General features: G+C 43.7%; 1 protein-coding gene across 2 annotated transcripts in view; it reads left to right on the forward strand.

Annotated features, from left to right (window-relative positions):
* Window positions 1-23004, forward strand: part of LOC128698805 (acetylcholine receptor subunit alpha-like) — a 63596-nt gene that overhangs the window by 7185 nt on the left and 33407 nt on the right. The window contains exon 2 of one of the 2 annotated variants that reach the window (XM_053791196.2): window positions 15544-15924. In XM_053791196.2, coding sequence (XP_053647171.1) covers window positions 15867-15924 — 58 coding nt within the window. In that variant the 5' untranslated portion in view covers window positions 15544-15866. The remainder of the gene's footprint in view (window positions 1-15543; window positions 15925-23004) is intronic. The other variant, XM_053791197.2, reaches the window with a different exon arrangement.

Below are 23004 nucleotides of genomic sequence, written 5' to 3' on the forward strand. Positions count from 1 at the left end.
TTTCTTCAGTCATAGAGTTGTCAGCAAGTGGAATAGCCTAGCAAGTGAAGTAGTGGAGGCAGGAACCATACATAGTTTTAAGAAGAGGTATGACAGAGCTCAGGAAGCAGAGAGAGAGAGGACCCAGTAGCGATCAGTGAAGAGGCGGGGCCAGGAGCTGAGTCTCGACCCCTGCAATCACAATTAGGTGAATTAGGTGAGTACACACACACACACACACACACACACACACACCACACACACACACACACACACACACACACACACACACACACACACACACACACACACACACACACACACACACACACACACATACCACACACACACACACACACACACACACACACACACACACACACACACACACACATACACACACATCATGTGGTTCTGTGCTTCGACTACATAGTTGAGCTCCAAGTGGAGAGAGTAGCAGGAATAGGCTGGGAAAACCCAAACTACAAAAGGGGGAACTACTCAGGCATGAGGAACTTCCTTCAAGACATTGAGTGGGAGAGGGAACTGACAGGAAAACCAGTACAAGAAATGATGGACTATGTAGCAACAAAATGCAAGGAGGCAGAGGAGAGGTTTGTTCCCAAGGGAAACAGAAATAATGGGAAGAACAGAACGAGTCCTTGGTTCACCCAAAGGTGTAGGGAGGCAAAAACTAGGTGTACTAGAGAATGGAAAAGGTACAGAAGACAGAGAACTCAGGCAAATAAAGAAATCAGCCGAAGAGCCAGAAACGAATATGCACAGATAAGAAGGGAGGCTCAGAGACAATATGAAAATGACATAGCATCAAAAGTAAAGACTGACCCGAAGCTGTTGTACAGCCACATCAGGAGGAAAACAACAGTCAAGGACCAGGTAATCATACTGGGAAAGGGTGATGGGGAATTCACAAGAAACGACCAAGAGGTATGTCAGGAGCTCAACACAAGATTTAAAGAGGTATTTACAGTGGAAACCAGTAGGACTCCAGGAAATCAGAACTGGGGGGCACACCAGCAAGTGCTGGATGAGGTACATATAACCAAGGAGGAGGTGAAGAAGCTGCTATGCGAACTTGATACCTCAAAGGCGGTGGGACCAGACAACATCTCTCCATGGGTCCTTAAAGAGGGAGCAGAGATATTGTGTGAGCCATTAACAAAGATCTTCAACACATCATTTGAAACTGGGCAACTCCCTGAGGTATGGAAAATGGCAAATGTAGTCCAAATTTTTAAAAAGGGAGACAGACATGAGGCACTAAACTACAGACCTGTATCACTAACGTGTATAGTATGCAAGGTCATGGAGAAGATCATCAGGAGGAGAGTGGTGGGGCACCTGGAAAGAAACAAGTGTATAATTGACAACCAGCACGGTTTCAGGGAAGGAAAATCCTGTGTCACAAACCTACTAGAGTTTTATGACACGGTGACAGAAGTAAGACAAGAGAGAGAGGGGTGGATCGACTTCATATTTTTGGACTGCAAGAAGGCCTTCGACACAGTTCCTCACAAGAGGTTACTGCAAAAGCTAGAGGATCAGGCACACATAACAGGAAAGGCACTGCAATGGATCAGAGAATACCTGACAGGGAGGCAACAACGAGTCATGGTACGCGACGAGGTGTCAGAGTGGGCGCCTGTGACAAGCGGGGTTCCACAGGGGTCAGTCCTAGGACCTGTGCTGTTCTTGGTATATGTGAACGACATAACGGAAGGGATAGACTCAGAAGTGTCCTTGTTTGCAGATGATGCGAAGTTAATGAGAAGAATCAAATCGGATGAGGATCAGGCAGGACTACAAAGAGACCTGGACAGGCTACAAGCCTGGTCCAGCAACTGGCTCCTTGAATTTAACCCTGCCAAATGCAAAGTCATGAAGATTGGGGAAGGGCAAAGAAGACCGCACACACAATATAGTTTAGATGGCCAAAGACTGCAAACCTCGCTCAAGGAAAACGATCTGGGGGTGAGTATAACACCGAGCATATCTCCTGAGGCGCACATCAATCAGATAACTGCTGCAGCATACGGGCGCCTGGCAAACCTACGGATAGCGTTCCGATACCTCAGTAAGGATTCGTTTAAGACTCTGTATACCATTTACGTCAGGCCCATACTGGAGTATGCAGTACCAGTTTGGAATCCACACCTAGTCAAGCACGTCAAGAAATTAGAGAAAGTGCAAAGGTTTGCAACAAGACTAGTCCCAGAGCTACGGGGATTGTCCTACGAAGAAAGGTTGAGGGAAATCGGCCTGACGACACTGGAGGACAGGAGGGTCAGGGGAGACATGATAACGACATATAAAATACTGCGCGGAATAGACAAGGTGGACAAAGACGGGATGTTCCAGAGAGGGGACACAGACACAAGAGGTCACAATTGGAAGTTGAAGACTCAGATGAATAAAAGGGATGTTAGGAAGTATTTCTTCAGTCATAGAGTAGTCAGGCCGTGGAATAGCCTAGAAAGTGACGTAGTGGAGGCGGGAACCATACATAGTTTTAAGAAGAGGTATGATAGAGCTCATGGGGCAGGGAGAGAGGACCTAGTAGCAATCAGCGAAGAGGCGGGGCCAGGAGCTGTGACTCGACCCATGGAACCACAAATAGGTGAGTACAAATAGGTGAGTACACACACACACACACTCTGAGGTGTCCCTGTTTGCAGATGACGTGAAGTTGATGAGAAGAATTCACTCGATCGAAGACCAGGCAGAACTACAAAGGGATCTGGACAGGCTGCAGACCTGGTCCAGCAATTGGCTCCTGGAGTTCAATCCCACCAAGTGCAAAGTCATGAAGATTGGGGAAGGGCAAAGAAGGCCGCAGACGGAGTACAGTCTAGGGGGTCAGAGACTACAAACCTCACTCAAGGAAAAAGATCTTGGGGTGAGTATAACACCAGGCACATCTCCTGAAGCGCACATCAACCAAATAACTGCTGCAGCATATGGGCGCCTAGCAAACCTCAGAACAGCATTCCGACATCTTAATAAGGAATCATTCAGGACCCTGTACACCGTGTACGTTAGGCCCATATTGGAGTATGCGGCACCAGTTTGGAACCCACACCTAGCCAAGCACGTGAAGAAACTAGAGAAAGTGCAAAGGTTTGCAACAAGACTAGTCCCAGAGCTAAGAGGTATGTCCTACGAGGAGAGGTTAAGGGAAATCAACCTGACGACACTGGAGGACAGGAGAGATAGGGGGGACATGATAACGACATACAAAATACTGAGAGGAATTGACAAGGTGGACAAAGACAGGATGTTCCAGAGATTGGACACAGTAACAAGGGGACACAGTTGGAAGCTGAAGACACAGATGAATCACAGGGATGTTAGGAAGTATTTCTTCAGCCACAGAGTAGTCAGTAAGTGGAATAGTTTGGGAAGCGATGTAGTGGAGGCAGGATCCATACATAGCTTTAAGCAGAGGTATGATAAAGCTCACGGCTCAGGGAGAGTGACCTAGTAGCGATCAGTGAAGAGGCGGGGCCAGGAGCTCGGACTCGACCCCCGCAACCTCAACTAGGTGAGTACAACTAGGTGAGTCCACACACACACACACACACACACACACACACACACACACACACACACACACACACACACACACACACACACACACACACACACACACACACACACACACACACACACACACATTCTTCAGTCATAGAGTTGTCAGCAAGTGGAATAGCCTAGTAAGTGAAGTAATGGAGGCAGGAACCATACATAGTTTTAAGAAGAGGTATGACAAAGCTCAGGAAGCAGAGAGAGAGAGGATCCAGTAGCGATCAGTGAAGAGGCGGGGCCAGGAGCTGAGTCTCGACCCCTGCAACCACAATTAGGTGAGTACAATTAGGTGAGTACACACACACACACACACACACACACACACACACACACACACACACACACACACACACACACACACACACACAGAATAGGGGGGTTTGTAAAAAAAAGAAACCGGCCAGTGAAAGTGACCTTCAAGGCAGAATCGACTCGGAACAGGATACTGCAGGAAAAAGCACGATTAAGGGACATGCCGGGATACAGGAAGGTGTATCTCGACCGCGACAGAACACAAGACGAAAGGCGGAAACTGAGAGAGATGGTACAAAGGCGAAAGGAGGAAAGAGAGGGGATGGAGAAGACAGACAGGAGATCCCAGACACAGGAAGAAGATCAAATACAACCTCCCTCACAGCTTCCTATAGAAGCCTCCCAACCAGGTCAACCCCAGTGCAGCCAAACACTCTAAACCACAACACCCATGCCATATCCAATGCCCCCACCTACTACATTACAAACTCCACCCCCACAGCAACCACCCATAGTTCCTTATCAGGTCTCCAACTTCCCCAACCCCAATACACCTCCCAGACCACAGTCTTAGAAAAGAAGTTGAAGGTATGGTATACAAATGCAGATGGAATAACAAATAAGTATGAGGAGTGGCACGAAAGAATCAAGGAGACATCCCCAGACATAATAGCACTCACAGAAACAAAACTCACCAGAATAATAACAGATTCAATCTTTCCACCCGGATATCAAATCTTCAGGAAAGACAGAGGGAGGAGAGGGGGAGGAGGAGTTGCACTGCTCATTAAAAGCCAGTGGGGTTTTGAGAAAATGGAAGGAATGGATGGCACGGGTGAAAGGGACTACTTAGTAGGAACAATCCAGTCTGAGGGACATAAGGTGATAATTGCAGTAATGTACAACCCACCACAGAACTGCAGGAGACCAAGAGAAGAATACGATGAGAGCAACAGAGCCATGGTCGACACACTAGCCGAGGTGGCCAGGAGAGCACACGTGGGGGGAGCAAAGTTACTAGTTATGGGTGATTTCAATCACAAGGAGATTGACTGGGAAAACCTGGAGCCCCATGGGGGTTCCGAAACATGGAGAGCCAAGATGATAGATGTAGTACTGGAAAACCTCATGCATCAACATGTTAGAGACACTACCAGAGAGAGAGGAGAAGATGAACCAGCAAGACTGGACCTTGTATTCACCTTGAGTAGTTCAGACATCGAGGATATCTTGTATGAAAGGCCCCTGGGAGCTAGTGATCATGTGGTTCTGTGCTTCGACTACATAGTTGAGCTCCAAGTGGAGAGAGTAGCAGGAATAGGATGGCAAAAACCAAACTACAAAAGGGGGAACTACTCAGGCATGAGGAACTTCCTTCAAAACATTCAGTGGGAGAGGGAACTGACAGGAAAACCAGTACAAGAAATGATGGACTATGTGGCAACAAAATGCAAGGAGGCAGAGGAGAGGTTTGTTCCCAAGGGAAACAGAAATAATGGGAAGAACAGAACGAGTCCTTGGTTCACCCAAAGGTGTAGGGAGGCAAAAACTAGGTGTACTAGAGAATGGAAAAGGTACAGAAGACAGAGAACTCAGGAAAATAAAGAGATTAGCCGAAGAGCCAGAAATGAATATGCACAGATAAGAAGGGAGGCTCAGCGACAATATGAAAATGACATAGCATCGAAAGTCAAGACTGACCCGAAGCTGTTGTACAGCCACATCAGGAGGAAAACAACAGTCAAGGACCAGGTAATCAGACTGAGGAAGGGTGATGGGGAATTCACAAGCAACGACCGAGAGGTATGTCAGGAGCTCAACACGATATTTAAAGAAGTATTTACAGTGGAAACCAGTAGGACTCCAGGAAATCAGAACAGGGGGGTACACCAGCAAGTGCTGGATGAGGTACATATAACCAAGGAGGAAGTGAAGAAGCTGCTATGCGAACTTGACACCTCAAAGGCGGTGGGACCAGACAACATCTCTCCGTGGGTCCTTAAAGAGGGAGCAGAGATATTGTGTGTGCCATTAACAAAGATCTTCAACACATCATTTGAAACTGGGCAACTCCCTGAGGTATGGAAGATGGCAAATGTAGTCCCAATTTTTAAAAAGGGAGACAGACATGAGGCACTAAACTACAGACCTGTATCACTAACGTGTATAGTATGCAAGGTCATGGAGAAGATCATCAGGAGGAGAGTGGTGGAGCACCTGGAAAGTAACAAGTGTATAATTGACAACCAGCATGGTTTCAGGGAAGGAAAATCCTGTGTCACAAACCTACTAGAGTTTTATGACAAGGTGACAGAAGTAAGACAAGAGAGAGAGGGGTGGATCGACTGCATTTTTTTGGACTGCAAAAAGGCCTTCGACACAGTTCCTCACAAGAGGTTACTGAAAAAGCTAGAAGATCAGGCACACATAACAGGAAAGGCACTGCAATGGATCAGAGAATACCTGACAGGGAGGAAACAACGAGTCATGGTACGTGACGAGGTGTCAGAGTGGGCGCTTGTGACAAGCGGGGTTCCACAGGGGTCAGTCCTAGGACCAGTGCTGTTCTTGGTATATGTGAACGACATAACGGAAGGGATAGACTCAGAAGTGTCCTTGTTTGCAGATGATGTGAAGTTAATGAGAAGAATCAAATCGGATGAGGATCAGGCAGGACTACAAAGAGACCTGGACAGGCTGCAAGCCTGGTCCAGCAACTGGCTCCTTGAGTTTAACCCTGCCAAATGCAAAGTCATGAAGATTGGGGAAGGGCAAAGAACACCGCAGACACAATATAGTTTAGATGGCCAAAGACTGCAAACCTCAAGGAAAAAGATCTGGGGGTGAGTATAACACCGAGCATATCTCCTGAGGCGCACATAAATCAGATAACTGCTGCAGCATACGGGCGCCTGGCAAACCTACGGATAGCGTTCCGATACCTCAGTAAGGAGTCGTTCAAGACCCTGTATACCATTTACGTCAGGCCCATACTGGAGTATGCAGCACCAGTTTGGAATCCACACCTAGTCAAGCACGTCAAGAAATTAGAGAAAGTGCAAAGGTTTGCAACAAGACTAGTCCCAGAGCTACGGGGATTGTCCTACGAAGAAAGGTTGAGGGAAATCGGCCTGACGACACTGGAGGCCAGGAGGGTCAGGGGAGACATGATAACGACATATAAAATACTGCGCGGAATAGACAAGGTGGACAAAGACAGGATGTTCCAGAGATGGGACACAGACACAAGAGGTCACAATTGGAAGCTGAAGACTCAGATGAATCGAAGGGATGTTAGGAAGTATTTCTTCAGTCATAGAGTAGTCAAGTCATGGAATAGTCTAGAAAGTGAAGTAGTGGAGGCGGGAACCATACATAGTTTTAAGGCGAGGTATGATAAAGCTCATGTAGCAGGGAGAGAGAGGACCTAGTAGCAATCAGTGAAGAGGCGGGGCCAGGAGCTATGACTCGACCCCTGCAACCACAAATAGGTGAGTACAAATAGGTGAGTACACACACACACACACACACACACACACACACACACACACACACAGGATTCAAGAGACGACAGTAAAAAAAATAAGAGAGGCAGAGGAAGACGACCAAGAGAAGATTGAGTAAATACCAAGAAGCTGAGTTGTCAACCACCACCACAACAACAACAACAACCACCACCACAACAAGAACAACAACCACCACCACAACAACAACCACCACCACCACAACAACAACCACCACCACAACAACCACCACCACAACAACAACCACCACCACCACAACAACAACAACCACCACAACAACCACCACAACAACAACAACCACCACCACAACAACAACAACCACCGCAACAACAACAACAACCACCACCACAACAAGAACAACAACAACCACAACAACAACAAAAACAACCACCACAACAACCACCACCACCACAACAACAACAACAACCACCACAACAACAACCACCACCACCACAACAACAACCACCACCACAACAACAACAACCACCGCAACAACAACAACAACCACCACCACAACAACCACCACCACAACAACCACCACCACAACAACACCCACCGCAACAACAACCACCACCACAACAACAACAACCACCACCACAACAACAACCACCGCAACAACAACAACCACCACCACAACAACAACCACCGCAACAACAACAACAACCACCACCACAACAACAACAACCACCACCACAACAACAACCACCGCAACAACCACCACCACAACAACCACCACCACCACCACAACAACAACAACAACCGCAACAACAACCACCACCACCACAACAACAACCGCAACAACCACCACCACCACCACAACAACAACAACCACCACCACAACAACCACCGCAACAACAACCACCACCACCACAACAACCACAACAACCACCACAACAACCACCACCACAACTATCACCACCACCACCACAACAACCACCACCACTACAACAACCACCACCACCACAACAACCACCACCACCGCAACAACAACCACCACCACTACAACAACCACCACCACAACCACCACAACAACCGCAACAACAACAACCACAACTACCACCACCACCAAAGCAACAACAACCACCACCACAACAACCACCACCACTACAACAACCACCACCACCGCCACAACAACCACCACCACCGCAACAACAACCACCACCACTACAACAACCACCACCACAACAACAACCACCACCACAACAACCGCAACAACAACCACCACAACAACAACCACAACAACCAACACAACCACCACCACAACTACCACCACCACCAAAGCAACATCCACCACCACCACAACAACCACCACCACCACCACCATCACCACAACAACAACCACCACCACTACAACAACAACCGCAACAACAACCACCACCACCACAACAACCACAACAACAACCACCACAACTACCACCACTACCAAAGCAACAACAGCCACCACAACCACAACCACCACAACAACCACCACCACCACAACAACCACCACCACCACAACAACCACCACCACCACAACAACCACCACCATAACTACCACCACCACCAAAGGAACAACAACCACTACCACCTGAATTTCACAATCACCACCACCACAACAACCACATGAACATCACAACCACCACCACCAGCACTACCACCATCACCAGAACAACAACAACCACCACCACCTGAAGATCACTGCACCTTCATCACTACCATTCCCACCTACATATTACCATCACCACCACCACCTATACATCATCACCACTACCACCAAAATTGCACAACCCTCACCATCACCACTAGTACCACCACAACACAACCCTCACCACCATAACAACACAAACCTTACCCTCATCACCACCACCACAGCACAACCCTCGCCACCACCACCACCACCACTACCACATCTGTATACAAGACAACTGAAACAAAATGGTCAGTGTCTACACTGTTGTACTTCTCTACGTGTCTACTGCTGCTCAAGATGGGTGAGTGTTCAGGCAATATGTTAACACCATTTAGTTTCGTTCAAATGTCCTTTTTAACTTGTTTATTTAATTCAAGGGTTCTTTCCACCTTTTTTTTTATTTCGTGCAAGGGTTCATCTCATCTTTTGTGTCGTTCAGGAGTCATTTCCACAAGTTTGTTGGTTTAAATATTTTCTCGGAGCATTGTGTGAGTCAGTCACATCTTGATCATGAAATTACAACAGTTTTTGAAACAGTTCAAGCCAAGTTACTGTAACTACGTTATCTCAACTTAGCTGTCCCAACTATATATTTTTGATGCGGTAAACCCATGCAGGTCATTTAGTGCAAGTAACTGAACCTTATAAATTGTATATCTTAAATATTTCTCACAATTATATCACATAAATGTTAAACCTAAGACCCAATCTAACTTTGTTATTTTTTAAATACACTGCCTAACAGAATATTCCATTCTACTGAATGTACAACAATGCATGCAACCATATGACCTGTCTTTGTAATACTCATTTGTGCTTTATTGTTATCTGTTTACAATAATGTTTTATCACTGATTTCATCATTGCTTAGTTAATCTTAAGTTAATTTTAAGCCAGCCCGTAATGCTATGCATATAAGTGGCTTTGGCATGCTGCTCTTACCTGTATTTTTTGTACCTCTGTATGTATGTTCAAATTATAAAATAAATAAATAAATAAATAAATAGTCTCGCTCCTCCGCTAAAAACAAAACACACCTACTTGTACTTATCTAGCTGTAACAATGAAACTAAGGCAAAAAATATGAATGGACAAAACAAAGTGATTTAACTATCCTAATTATATTCAATAAAAAATCCACTATTCACCACCAGTTTACAGTCCTATTTATGTAAATTCCTGGTTAGACAAGTACTGCGGGAACCTGAAAATCTCATTAATATGTATGGTAAACATGATATGTATGCAATGGATGGGTTGCATCTTCCTGGGCGAGAGTGGCCGAGTTACCTACTTCAGTCGAAGGTGCTGCTGCTAACTTGTGGAAGGTTTTAAACTGATGGAAGATAGAGGTACGGGTTTGTGTGGGAAACAAACGGGTTGTAGTAAGTAGGAACGATGAGAGCAAGGATTGCAATGGTATGTTAAAAACTGTTAACAAAACAGAATAGTTCATAAATAGTTTTTGATAAAAACAAGGGAAGTGGTCTACAAAGAGACAGAGGAAAGAAGCAAAGCAACGTCCTTAACATCTATATAAATGGTCAGTGTGCAAGGCAAAACAGACGAAATAAGATTAATTGCATTTGGAGGAAACCGACGTTACTGCGATAGCCGAAACCTGATTCAATCTGAAAAATACAGCCTTGCTTCTTAAATGCCACATACAGAGGTATAAAATATTCAACACTCGTAGAGTTGACAGGAAGTGGGTAGACTTGCTATGTATGTCAGGGAAATTTATACTATTGCACTAAAATCCATTTAGAGATGGAAGGGACAGCCACAGAATCTGTTTGGTTGATTTCCAGACACAGACAGTGACCACAGTAAACTTCTAAGGGACAAAACTGCTGAGGCCTCTACAGATGATAAGAAAATGTAGTTTTAATGGGGGGTTTTAACATTAACAAAATTAATTGGAACAATTGGACAGGAAATATTAAAGTCTAGCTGCTGCTTTCTAAAACTTTTTTTTTGTCAGAACTAACTAGAGATACATCATTTGACTTGATTCTGGTAAACATAAGAATATTTGATAAATGATCTTGAGGTTACCGAAGAGCTTGGAGAAGCGATCATAAATCACTTTGTTTCAATATCTCATGGAATTACTTTAATAACAATCACAAAATCAGTGTCTCCAATTATCGCACTGCAGATTACATGAACTTAAGAGAATGCGTGAGTACTGTAGATTGTGATAACCTAACCGGAGATTATCATGAGGGAGACAAGAAGGACGGTGGTGACGGATATCAGAAAGACTTTTTTCCAAAGCGTTGTCCAAGTCACCAAAGCTTCATATATTACTAATATAAAAATTAAATTAAATATAAGTAATCCTAATGGATGAGCAATAGACCAAAACATCTGGGTAAAAAGAAAGGCATTTACAGGCGATTCGAGAGACCGTCACCTTATCCACCTATATTCAATTTATGAAGAAAAAAAAAAAAGAATAATAAAAACCAAAAGAAAATGGGAAATGAAGTTTACGAGTGAATCCAAGACCAACCCAGAGTTTATTTTAGATATATAGGAATAAGATCAGGTAACAAAGAAATGCGCACAATTTTTAATATTTATTTCCTCTCGTTTTAAACAAAAGGATACAAATGAAATTCTAGAGAACAATAATTATACAAGATCAAAGTTATAAGCGACATGGTCCTCAAACAACTTAGCAAACCATTCGTTAGTCGCTTCAACAACACACTACAAACAAGTATCATATCGGATAAGATGAAAATGGCAAATGTGATATCTATTTACAAGACCAATTAGCCTTACCTCAAATGTGGGAAAGTTGACAAAATCAATAATTGCTGATGCAATTCGAAGCCACATTCTTGAAAGATATAATATGAATAATGAATCTCAACACGGTTATACAAAGAGGCATTCTTGCCTTACCAATTACTAACATTTTTCTTGGCTGCATGTCAAGGAGTACGGATAGTAAAAGTCCTAAAATTATGCTTCAACTTTATATATCTTTTGTAAGGGCTCACTTAGATCATGCTGCTCGGTCCTGGACATAAATACTCCGAAAAATATGCAGAGGATGTTTCAAAAACCTTTCTTACAAAGACAAGCTGAAGGCACTGAAGCTGCACTTTCTGGAAAGATGTAGAATTAGGGGCATATGATAGAAGTGTACGAACGGAAAACAGGAGAAAACCTATTGTAAATAACCTGCTACGAGCATCTAACCATGACAGGACTCGCAGCAATGGATTGAAGATGAACAAATTTAGATTTAGAAAGGATATAGGGAAGTACTGATTTAGCAATAAACTTGTGGATAAATGGAACAAACTCCCAAGTAGCGTTACTGAATCGAGAACACTGAGTAGCTTTAAATATAGGTTAGAAGGGTACATGTTTGGGTGAGTTGGACCTGCCTAGTATAAGACAATAAGTCTACAGTAGTGTTCCTTCATTCTTATGTTCTTATTTACCCATACCCTAACTTCAACAGTAAGCACTCTCCATTACATATCCGGACATGCGAAGTACCCGTGAGTCAGAAATGACAGCAAATACCGGCAATTAAGTAAATAATACACAAGTCAAGAACAACAGTACAAGTACAGTATCGTTCACTGGGAGTCTTTTCCAGTGTAAATGACTAACAAAGCTCTCATTGTTAGTGTTACATTCTGTCTTATTTACGTGAAATACATGTACCAGGTCTCTAACACTTCACCACTGATTAGGTTAAAAATACCACAAGAGGAGAACTATCAGGTTCTACTCTGGGTGTGGATTACCAGAGCACCAACTGAGCTGCGCAACAACATTGTAATCTCTGGTTAAGATAAGTTAGCCTAAACTATCCCAAAGTTATTTATAATTAAGATAACGAAGCTAATATTGAAGAAAATTTTTTTCAGAGATCCGATAAGTTGATGACAGAGACACATGTGCAACACTTAGTTATCTTTATTGTGGAAACGTTTCGCCATCAAGTGGCTTCCTCAGTCCGGTACAGAGATGAATGGTGGAAGATGAGAAGAAGATTGAAGCAATTAGTCCCTTAGCCTTGAATCAATGTGTTCAGTCTATTAGCCTTGAGACAATGTGTTCAGTCTATTAGCCTTGAGTCAATGTGTTCAGTCTATCAGCCTTAAGTCAATGTGTCCAGTCTATCAGCCTCGAGTCAATGTGTTCAGTCTATTAGCCTTGAGTCAATGTGTTCAGTCTATTAGCCTTGAGTCAATGTGTTCAGTCTATCAGCCTTAAGTCAATGTGTCCAGTCTATCAGCCTTGAGTCAATGTGTTCAGTCTATCAGCCTTGATCAAAATTGAGAGACTAAACATATAAACTCAAGGCTGAGGGACTGATTACTTCAAACTCCTCATCATCCACCACTGACCTCTGTACAAGACTGAGGAAGCATTGGTGAAAGGTTTTCACAATAAAAATAACCAAGTGTTGCACAACGCTAATGTTGGCAGCTATATATCAGCCCCTAGAGCGTTGATACCCTCACTGTTTAATTTGGACGACGGGTTGTAATCTTAGCACACACACACACACTCAGTAACCTCAGATGTGGGGAGCACAGAGGATGCTGGTCGTTAGTTAAATTATGTCTTGTCTTTCGTTGTAGAAAAAGTTATGCTTTTGTTGTCAGTGTATGTTAATTATTAAGGCACCTTTCTTGAAGGGATTTTTCTAATATATTCAAAATGCCCTAATATAATAATATAATTACGTTTAATCTGCACTGTATAAATCTTAGGGAAAGTTTTAAACACCCATATGAAAAAAAATTGAAGCGAATAGGAGAGTAGGTTATCCAAGGAAGTGGTGAGAACGAACTTAAATCTGGTAAATATTCTAGTGACTGCTATCGAGGAAGTTCCAGATGAACCTTTATGATATAAGTTTATTGGGTTAGTTTTTGTACATCCTACTTCCCTCCACACACACACATACACACGCACACACACATACACACACAAGCACACACACACACACACATACACAGTGGGCGCCTGTGACGAGCGGGGTCCCACAGGGGTCAGTTCTAGGACCAGTGCTATTTTTGATATATGTGAACGACATGATGGAAGGAATAGACTCTGAAGTGTCCCTATTCGCAGATGATGTGAAGTTGATGAGAAGAATTAAATCGGATGAGGATGAGGCAGGACTGCAAAGAGACCTGGACAGGCTGGATATGTGGTCCAGTAACTGGCTTCTCGAATTCAATCCAGCCAAATGCAAAGTCATGAAGATTGGGGAGGGGCAAAGAAGACCACAGACAGAATATAGGCTAGGTGGACAAAGACTACAGACCTCATTCAGGGAGAAAGACCTTGGAGTGACCATAACACCGAGCACATCACCGGAGGCACACATCAACCAAATAACTGCTGCAGCATACGGGCGCCTGGCAAACCTGAGAATAGCGTTCCGATACCTTAATAAGGAATCGTTCAAGACATTGTACACTGTGTATGTTAGGCCCATATTGGAGTATGCAGCACCAGTCTGGAACCCACACCTGGTCAAGCACGTCAATAAGTTAGAGAAAGTACAAAGGTTTGCAACAAGGCTAGTCCCAGAGCTCAGGGGAATGTCGTACGAGGAAAGGTTGAGGGAGATAGGACTGACGACACTGGAGGACAGAAGGGTCAGGGGAGACATGATAACGACATACAAGATACTGCGGGGAATAGACAATGTGGACAGAGATAGGATGTTCCAAAAAGGGGAAACAGGGACAAGGGGTCACAACTGGAAGCTGAAGACTCAGACGAGTCACAGGGACGTTAGGAAGTATTTCTTCAGTCATAGAGTTGTCAGCAAGTGGAATAGCCTAGCAAGTGAAGTAGTGGAGGCAGGAACCATACATAGTTTTAAGAAGAGGTATGACAAAGCTCAGGAAGCAGAGAGAGAGAGGACCCAGTAGCGATCAGTGAAGAGGCGGGGCCAGGAGCTGAGTCTCGACCCCTGCAACCACAATTAGGTGAGTACAATTAGGTGAGCACACACACACATACACATACACACACACACCACTAGTGGATGCGTCTGACTCACAGTCGCAAGTTCCCGGGTTCGATTTCTTGGGGCAAGAAACCTTTGGACAAGTTTCCTTACATCTATGCTCACCTGATGCAGTAAAATTAACTACCTGTGTGTCAGCCGACTGCTTTGTTGCATCCGGGGGAAAATATGTTAGAAAACCCCAGTCCTGATGGAAGTATTGAATTACTGGTAAAAGAAGGCGTTCATGTACCTAATGATCCTAATTAAAACTGATGTCAGGTAAAAGGACACAAGTGCAACTGATGTGACATTTTATTGTGGCAACGTTTCGCTCTCCAGGAGCTTTATCAAGCCGTTACAAACAATACATGGACACATTTTTTCTTTATCAACGGCTTGACAAAACTCCTGGAGAGCGAAACGTTGCCACAATAAAATGTCACATTAGTTGCACTTGTGTTATCTATTATAATTCTACCAATATAATACAAAACTAATTCCCACAGGAATGAAGAGACGCCAGTAGACATTGAAGATCAGTGGAAGGCGATAACAAGAGAAGATTGATCAAATACCAAGAAGTCAATTCATCACCTCATCACCACTACTACCCACATCAACAACACACCATCACCACCTACACACTATAACCACCACCACCCAAACACCATAATCATCACCACCCACATTATAACCTTCACTACCACTATCATTCACACATCACCAGCACCGGCAGCACCACTCACACGTTCATATAATCACCATCACCACATCAAAACCACCTCATCACCACCATCACCTCTACCATTTCAGGGAAACCCGAATCAAAATGATGAGATACCCAACAATGCTGTATTTAGCTGCAGGTTTACTGCTGCTCCAGATGGGTGAGTGCTCAAGCAGTACCTTATCACCATTTGTTTTCGTTTAAGTTTCTTTTTTTTTGGTGTTTTCTTTCAAAGTCATTCGAACTAGGTTATCCAGGCTAAGTTATTTCAACTTGTTTATCCATACTAAGTTATTCCAACAATATTATCCCAACTAAGTTACTTCAACTAGGTTATCACAATAACTGTAGGTTATCCCAACTGCGTTATTCCAACTAGGGCTATCCCAGCTAAGTTACTGCAACAAGGTTATCCCAGCTAGGGCTATCCCAATTAGGGTGATATCAACTAAATTCATAAAAGATGCAGTTTGACAAGTAATGTTTTAGTCAAGCTTTGTTTTTTATAATACTCCAAGACTGCTTCTGACAAACAAGAATTCTACGACTGTCAGGTTAAAGAGCAGCTTACAGAAAGTGATTACAAATTAATGTTTTAATATCTCAAGGAATTACCTCAAAAATTTTTCGCGTTGCAGATGATACGGCATAAAGGAATGCTGAGTAGTGTAAAGTGGGGTAACCTAACTATGGACTATCGTGAGGGAGACCGAAAAGGCAGTGATAGTTGCAAATGTGATATTTTCCAAAGCACTGTACAAACATGAATAACCCTAAATGATAAAGCTCCTGGAGAGCGAAACGTTGCCACAATAAAAATGTCACATTAGTTGCACTTGTGTCCTTTTACTTTACAAAAAATACTCAGACATACCTTGAGTGAAAAGAAAGACATTTACAGGCGAATCAAAAGAAGTGAGGGGCCACCGTTTTGAACAATGAATTCAATTTAAGAGAGAAGTCAAAACAGAAATAAGAAAAGCCAAAAGAGAATATGTGAGATAATGAAAGACCATTCTTAACTGTTTCTTTCAGGTATACAGGAATAAGATTCTGGAAAAGATTGGCCCACTTAAATGTAACTCAGGTCAGCTTATTGTTAGTAACGAAGAAATGTACCATTGTTTTTACACAGAAGAATACAAACGAAATCCCAAACATCAATAATTATACTGGTCACGACGAAAAAAATAATGTTATATTAAAGCCGCTAGCGACATGAGCCTCAAACAACTAGATAAACTGAAGCCAAACAACTCACAGATTTTAAAGGAATTTATGAAGAAACTGTTTGTGGTAGTATGCTGAGGTATATCACCACAAACAGGTATTGTAACTGATAAATAGAAAATGGTAAACAGGTCTTTAGCTTCCAATTATAGACTCATCATTCTAGCTTCAATTGTGGGATACTTGATGGAATCAATCATTAATGATGCAATTCGAAGTCAATTCGAAAGAAATAATTTGATCAACGAATCTCAGCACTGTTTTATAAAGGAACATTCTTGCCTTATGAATTTACTAACCTTTTTCACTATGGGGTTTTAGAGAATCTGAAATAGAATATAAAGGAGAAAGGAAAACTGAAAATAAAATCGAAGTTTTAGGGAGTTTTTAAATTAAACGAGGATAAACTTTTCTATTTTCGAAACATTGTGTGGTAGACCAAGATAAAGAATACATTGTATATATGGACTTCAGTAAAGACTTTGATAAAGTTCCATAATAGAGGATCAACTCCTCATGGACTGGGCCATGAGGGAGTTGACCCTTGAACACCCTCTTGGCAGACTCCCCACCCCCAAGACTAAGGACCTATATGAGCAACGCATGCACATTATATTAATGGAGAACAGTTAAACTCGTAGAGGACATACAGCGCCTCGGAATGGGACGTCATTAGGTTTAACTCCTGGAAGCTGAGAAGACCTCTAATTGCTTGGAGCAACAGCATCAAGACACTTTTGATCGGTCACATGCACTCACCCAGTATATCTCAACTATATTTTTTTTCAACACAAGAATACGTGGGAAAACTCAGTGATAATTAAAATTAATTCAATATAATGAATTAATTTTATAAATTTATTTTATATAATTAAACAATTTTATAAATAATTTAATAAAATTAATTTTATATAATTAATTTTATTTAATTAGTTCATTTTATACAAATATATCAATGGGGAAAAGCTATATTTTTACAGGGCGTGCAAAACAAAAGAAAAGTAGTCTAAAATAAACTGAAGAACAGGAAAAAACAGGGTTACGTTCCTTGGGCCCCCAAAAAATGGTAAACAACTTTTTTTATAAGTCTCCAAATTGTAAACAAATAAAAATGATTATGTAATTGCAGCTGGTTGTAGAGATGTATTGCATTCAATGCATTGCTTAAGACTACAAATGTTCCATAAAAATACTTCTTAACTTAAATTGTGGTTTCTGGTGTATGTCGATGATTCAACAGTTTAGAGGGATGTTGTGGCTCTACTGGGCTGAGGCTCTGGCTCTAAAGTCGATGACTTTACTGAGAAGTGAGAAATTTTGAAATGCATCTCTGGTCTCTTTTTACCCTGCAGCACTTTATAAAGCTAACAGTAAGACATTATCAGCTCTAGACCCTGTTTCAGAGGAGTGCTTCTAGATTTGTTAGGGTCCTCTTCAGTGAAAAAGTCTACTAGTTTAGTAGCAACATGGAACAGCTCATGTAATTGTTGCAATGTTAACTGTTATTCTTCAGGTTCTTCCTCTGTTATCTGCCTCCCTTGTATCTGTGCACTGAGCTCTGCCAACATTTCCTCTGGACTTCTGTCTTCATCATTTCCTAAATGCTCGTTCACATCATCTTCCTGCATATCTTCAAAGTCATCACCGGTAATCTTGCCAGCTGAACTATTTCCTGCACCTGACTGTTAAGCGAGGGAAAAACCTGCGGAAGTATTCACAACATTAGGCTACAACTTTCCCCAGGCTGCATTTAATGTTGATTGGGACACCTCATTCCATGCACTTCTAACATAGCTGATGGTATTAAATACTTGCTGTGGCTCATAGCCATCCTCGGAAATAATTAAGCAGGGAAATTACTTGCTGCGGTGTGATCAGCTGAAGCACTTTATTTATTTATTTATTTATTTATTTATTTATTAATTTGAACATGATACAGAGTACAAAAGAATACAGTTAAATGCAGCATGCCAAAGCCACTAGAATGCATAGCATTATGGGCAGCTTAAAAAAAATTAACTTAAGATTAACTTAGCAATGATATATTCAGTGGTACAAAAATTATTGTAAAACAAATAACAATTTAGTACAAATGAGTATTACAAAGACAGGTCATATGGTCATTACTGTGTTGCTGTGTAATCAGTAGAATGGAGTATTATGTTAGATAATGAAGTTAAATAGTAACAAAGTTTGATTGGGTAACAGGTTGACATTTATGAGATACAATAATGAGATACATATATGAGATAAAATTTATGAGATACAATTATTCAGTATTTATTTGGTTGTGGGTGAGTAAGTGATTTTTGAGAAGAGACTTGAATTTATAAACAGAAAGTGTTTCTTTTATATTCACAGGTAATGAATTCCAGATTTTAGGGCCTTTTATGTGCATTGAGTTTTTGCATAGCGGAGAATTTAAAATTATGTAGCCTATTACGCAACTTGAACTAGTGAAACCAACCAGTGACAAACACACCCTTGTTCAGGCCTTCCTTAGTCATCACACTCTGTTTTATAATAAGTACTCTATGGTTTTCCTCTATTAAGATGAAATTAAGTGGTGCACTTTTTTTTGTTCAATCCACTCAGTCAATAAGTTTTCTGTTTCATATAACTGTTGTGACCAACGGTGGATCAACTATGAAACTAATGAAGCTTAAGCTGAGCCCCAGACGTGACTTTAGCCCACACTGCATAAAAATTTTGGGTCTACTGCATGAGAAGGGCATTTTAAAAGAAATAATAATATAGTATAATTCAATACAAAATAATAACTTAAAATTAAAGGTTATTAAAGTACCATGTAGGGTAGCCGCTGCTGGTTGCCAAGGGGTCCCCATAACAGTTCAAGCTTCAGGGGCCACAAAAATGTTGTGACCTACGTGTTATTCTTTGCAAGTGACAACCTGCGTTATTCATTACACAAACTCGTATATTTGAATCATTCCTTTTAACTGAACGAATTGACACTCTTGCCGTCTCCTCCACCACGCGTGCACCATTTTAAGCTTATCAATATATTGACTTTCTTCATAACACCAAAACATGAACGCATAAACTTTTTCTTGCCACTTCCAACATTATTCTCGGTGCCATGCTTACTATGCAGATGCACGATATGGTAATGAAAAGATCTAAAATCGATTCAAAAACACAGATCTGAGAGTCATATAGGACACGTATGTATGGACCACCGAGGCGTGAAAGGTGGGACGGTGAAGGCAGGGACCAAGGTGTGAGAGGGACGGTGAACGCAGGGACAGACGCGTGAGAGGAGGGACGGTGAAGGCAGGGACAGAGGCGTGAAGGGAGGGACGGTGAAGGCAGGGACCGAGGCGTGAGAGGAGGGACGGTGAAGGCAGGGACAGACGCGTGAGAGGGGGGACGGTGAAGGCAGGGTACAGAAACGCGACAGGAAAGGTGGTGACAACAGGGACAGAGGCGTGACATGAGGGACGGTGAAAGCAGGGACCGAGGCGTGAAAGGAGGGACGGTGAAGGTAGGGACCGAGGCGTGAGAGGAAGGACGATGAAGGCAGGGACCGAGGCTTTAGAGGAGGGATGGTGAAGGCAGGGACCGAGACGTGAGAGGAGGGACGGTGAAGGCAAGGACCAAGGCGTTAGAGGAGGGACGGTAAAAGCAAGGACCGAGGCGTGAGAGGATGGACAGTGAAGGCAGGGACCGACGCGTAAGAGGGACGGTGAAGGCAGGGACCGAGGCGTGAGAGGAGGGACGGTGAAGGCAGGGACCGAGGCGTGAGAGGAAGGACGGTGAAGGCAAGGACCGAGGCGTGAGGAGGGACGGTGAAGGCAGGGACCGAGGCGTGAGAGGAGAGACGGTGAAGGCAAGGACCGAGGCGTGAGAGGCAGAACGGTGAAGGCAGGGACCGAGGCGTGAGAGGAGGGACGGTGAAGGCAGGGACCGAGGCGTGAGAGGTGGGATGGTGAAGGCAGGGACCGAAGCGTGAGAGGAGGGACGGTGAAGGCAGGGACCGAGGCGTGAGAGGAGGGACGGTGAAGGCAGGGACCGAGGCGTGAGAGGAGGGACGGTGAAGGCAGGGACCGAGGCGTGAGAGGGGCGGTGAAGGCAGGGACAGAGGCGTGAGAGGAAGGACGGTGAAAGCAGGGACCGAGGCGTGAGAGGGACGGTGAAGGCAGGGACCGAGGCGCGAGAGGGACGGTGAAAGCAGGGATCGAGGCGTGAGAGGAGGGAAGTTACCTGGAGGTTACCTGGAGGCTATTTCGGGGATCAACGCCCCCGCGGCCCGGTCCATGACCAGGCCTCCCGATGGATCAGGGCCTGATCAACTAGGCTGTTACTGCTGGCCGCACGCAGTCCAACGTACAAGCCACAGCCCGGCTGATCCGGCACTGACTTTAGGTATCTGTCCAGCTCTCTCTTGAAGGCAGCCAGGGGCTTATTGGCAATTCCCCTAATGCTTGATGGGAGGCTGTTGAACAGTTTTGGGCCCCGGACACTTATGGTGTTTTCCCTTAGTGTACCAATGGCGCCCCTACTCTTTATTGGGGGAATTTTGCATCGCCTGCCCAGTCTTTTACTTTCGTAGGGAGTGATTTCTGTGTGCAGATTTGGGACCATTCCTTCCAAGATTTTCTAAGTGTAGATTATGATATATCTCTCCCTCCTGCGTTCCAACGAGTACAAGTCAAGTGCTTCCAAGCGTTCCCAATAGTTAAGGTGCTTGACAGAACTTATACGTGCAGTAAAGGATCTCTGTACACACTCTAGATCTGCGATTTCACCTGCTTTGAATGGAGATATTAATGTACAGCAGTATTCCAGCCTAGAGAAAACAAGTGATTTGAAAAGGATAATCATTGGCTTGGCATCTCTCGTTTTGAAAGTTCTCATTATCCATCCTATCATTTTCTTTGCACGTGCGATCGTGACACTGTTGTGATCCTTGAAAGTGAGATCCTCAGACATTACTACTCCCAGGTCCCTTACATTATTTTACCACTCTATTGTATGGCCGGAGTCAGTAGTATACTCTGTTCTAGTTATTATCTCCTCCAGTTATCCATAACGGAGTAGTTGGAATTTGTCCTCATTGAACATCATATTGTTTACCGTTGCCCACTGGAAAACTTTGTTTATATCTTCTTGGAGGTTAACCGCGTCCTCAGCAGATGACAGCCTCATGCAGATCCTAGTATCATCCGCAAAGGATGATACGGTGCTGCGGTGTATATCTCTGTCTATGTCTGATATGAGGATAAGGAATAAGATGGGGGCGAGTACTGTGCCTTGTGGAACAGAGCTCTTCACTATGGCAGCTTCCGATTTAACTCTGTTGGCCACTACTCTTTGTGTTCGATTTGTTAGGAAGTTGAAGATCCATCTCCCCACTTTCCGAGTTATTCCTTTAGCACGTATTTTATGGGCTATTACGCCATGATCGCATTTGTCAAATGCTTTTGCAAAGTCTGTGTATATTACATCTGCATTCTGATTTTCTTCCAGTGCATCCAAGGCCATGTCATAGTGATCCAGTAGTTGTGAGAGGCAGGAGCGACCTGCCCTGAACCCATGTTGCCCTGGATTGTGCAGATTTTGGGAATCCAGGTGATTTGCAATCCTGCTTCTTAGCACTCTTTCAAAGATTTTTATGATGTGGGACGTCAGAGCTATTGGTCTATAGTTCTTCGCTAATGCTTTGCTGCCACCTTTATGGACTGGGGCTATATCCGTTGTTTTAAGTGACTGTGGAATTTCACCGACGGTGAAGGCAGGGACCGAGGCGCGAGAGGTGGGACGGTGAAGGCAGGGACCGAGGCGTGAGAGGTGGGACGGTGAAGGCAGGGACAGAGGCGTGAGGAGGGACGGTGAAGGCAGGGACCGAGGCGTGAGAGGCAGAACGGTGAAGGCAGGGACCGAGGCGTGAAAGGAGGGACGGTGAAGGCAGGGGCCGAGGCGTGAGAGGTGGGATGAAGGCAGGGACCGAGGAGTGAGAGGGACGGTGAAGGCAGGGACCGAGGCGTGA

The sequence above is a fragment of the Cherax quadricarinatus genome, chromosome 59 (genome assembly GCF_038502225.1).
Source record: "Cherax quadricarinatus isolate ZL_2023a chromosome 59, ASM3850222v1, whole genome shotgun sequence".
Lineage (NCBI taxonomy): Eukaryota > Metazoa > Arthropoda > Malacostraca > Decapoda > Parastacidae > Cherax > Cherax quadricarinatus.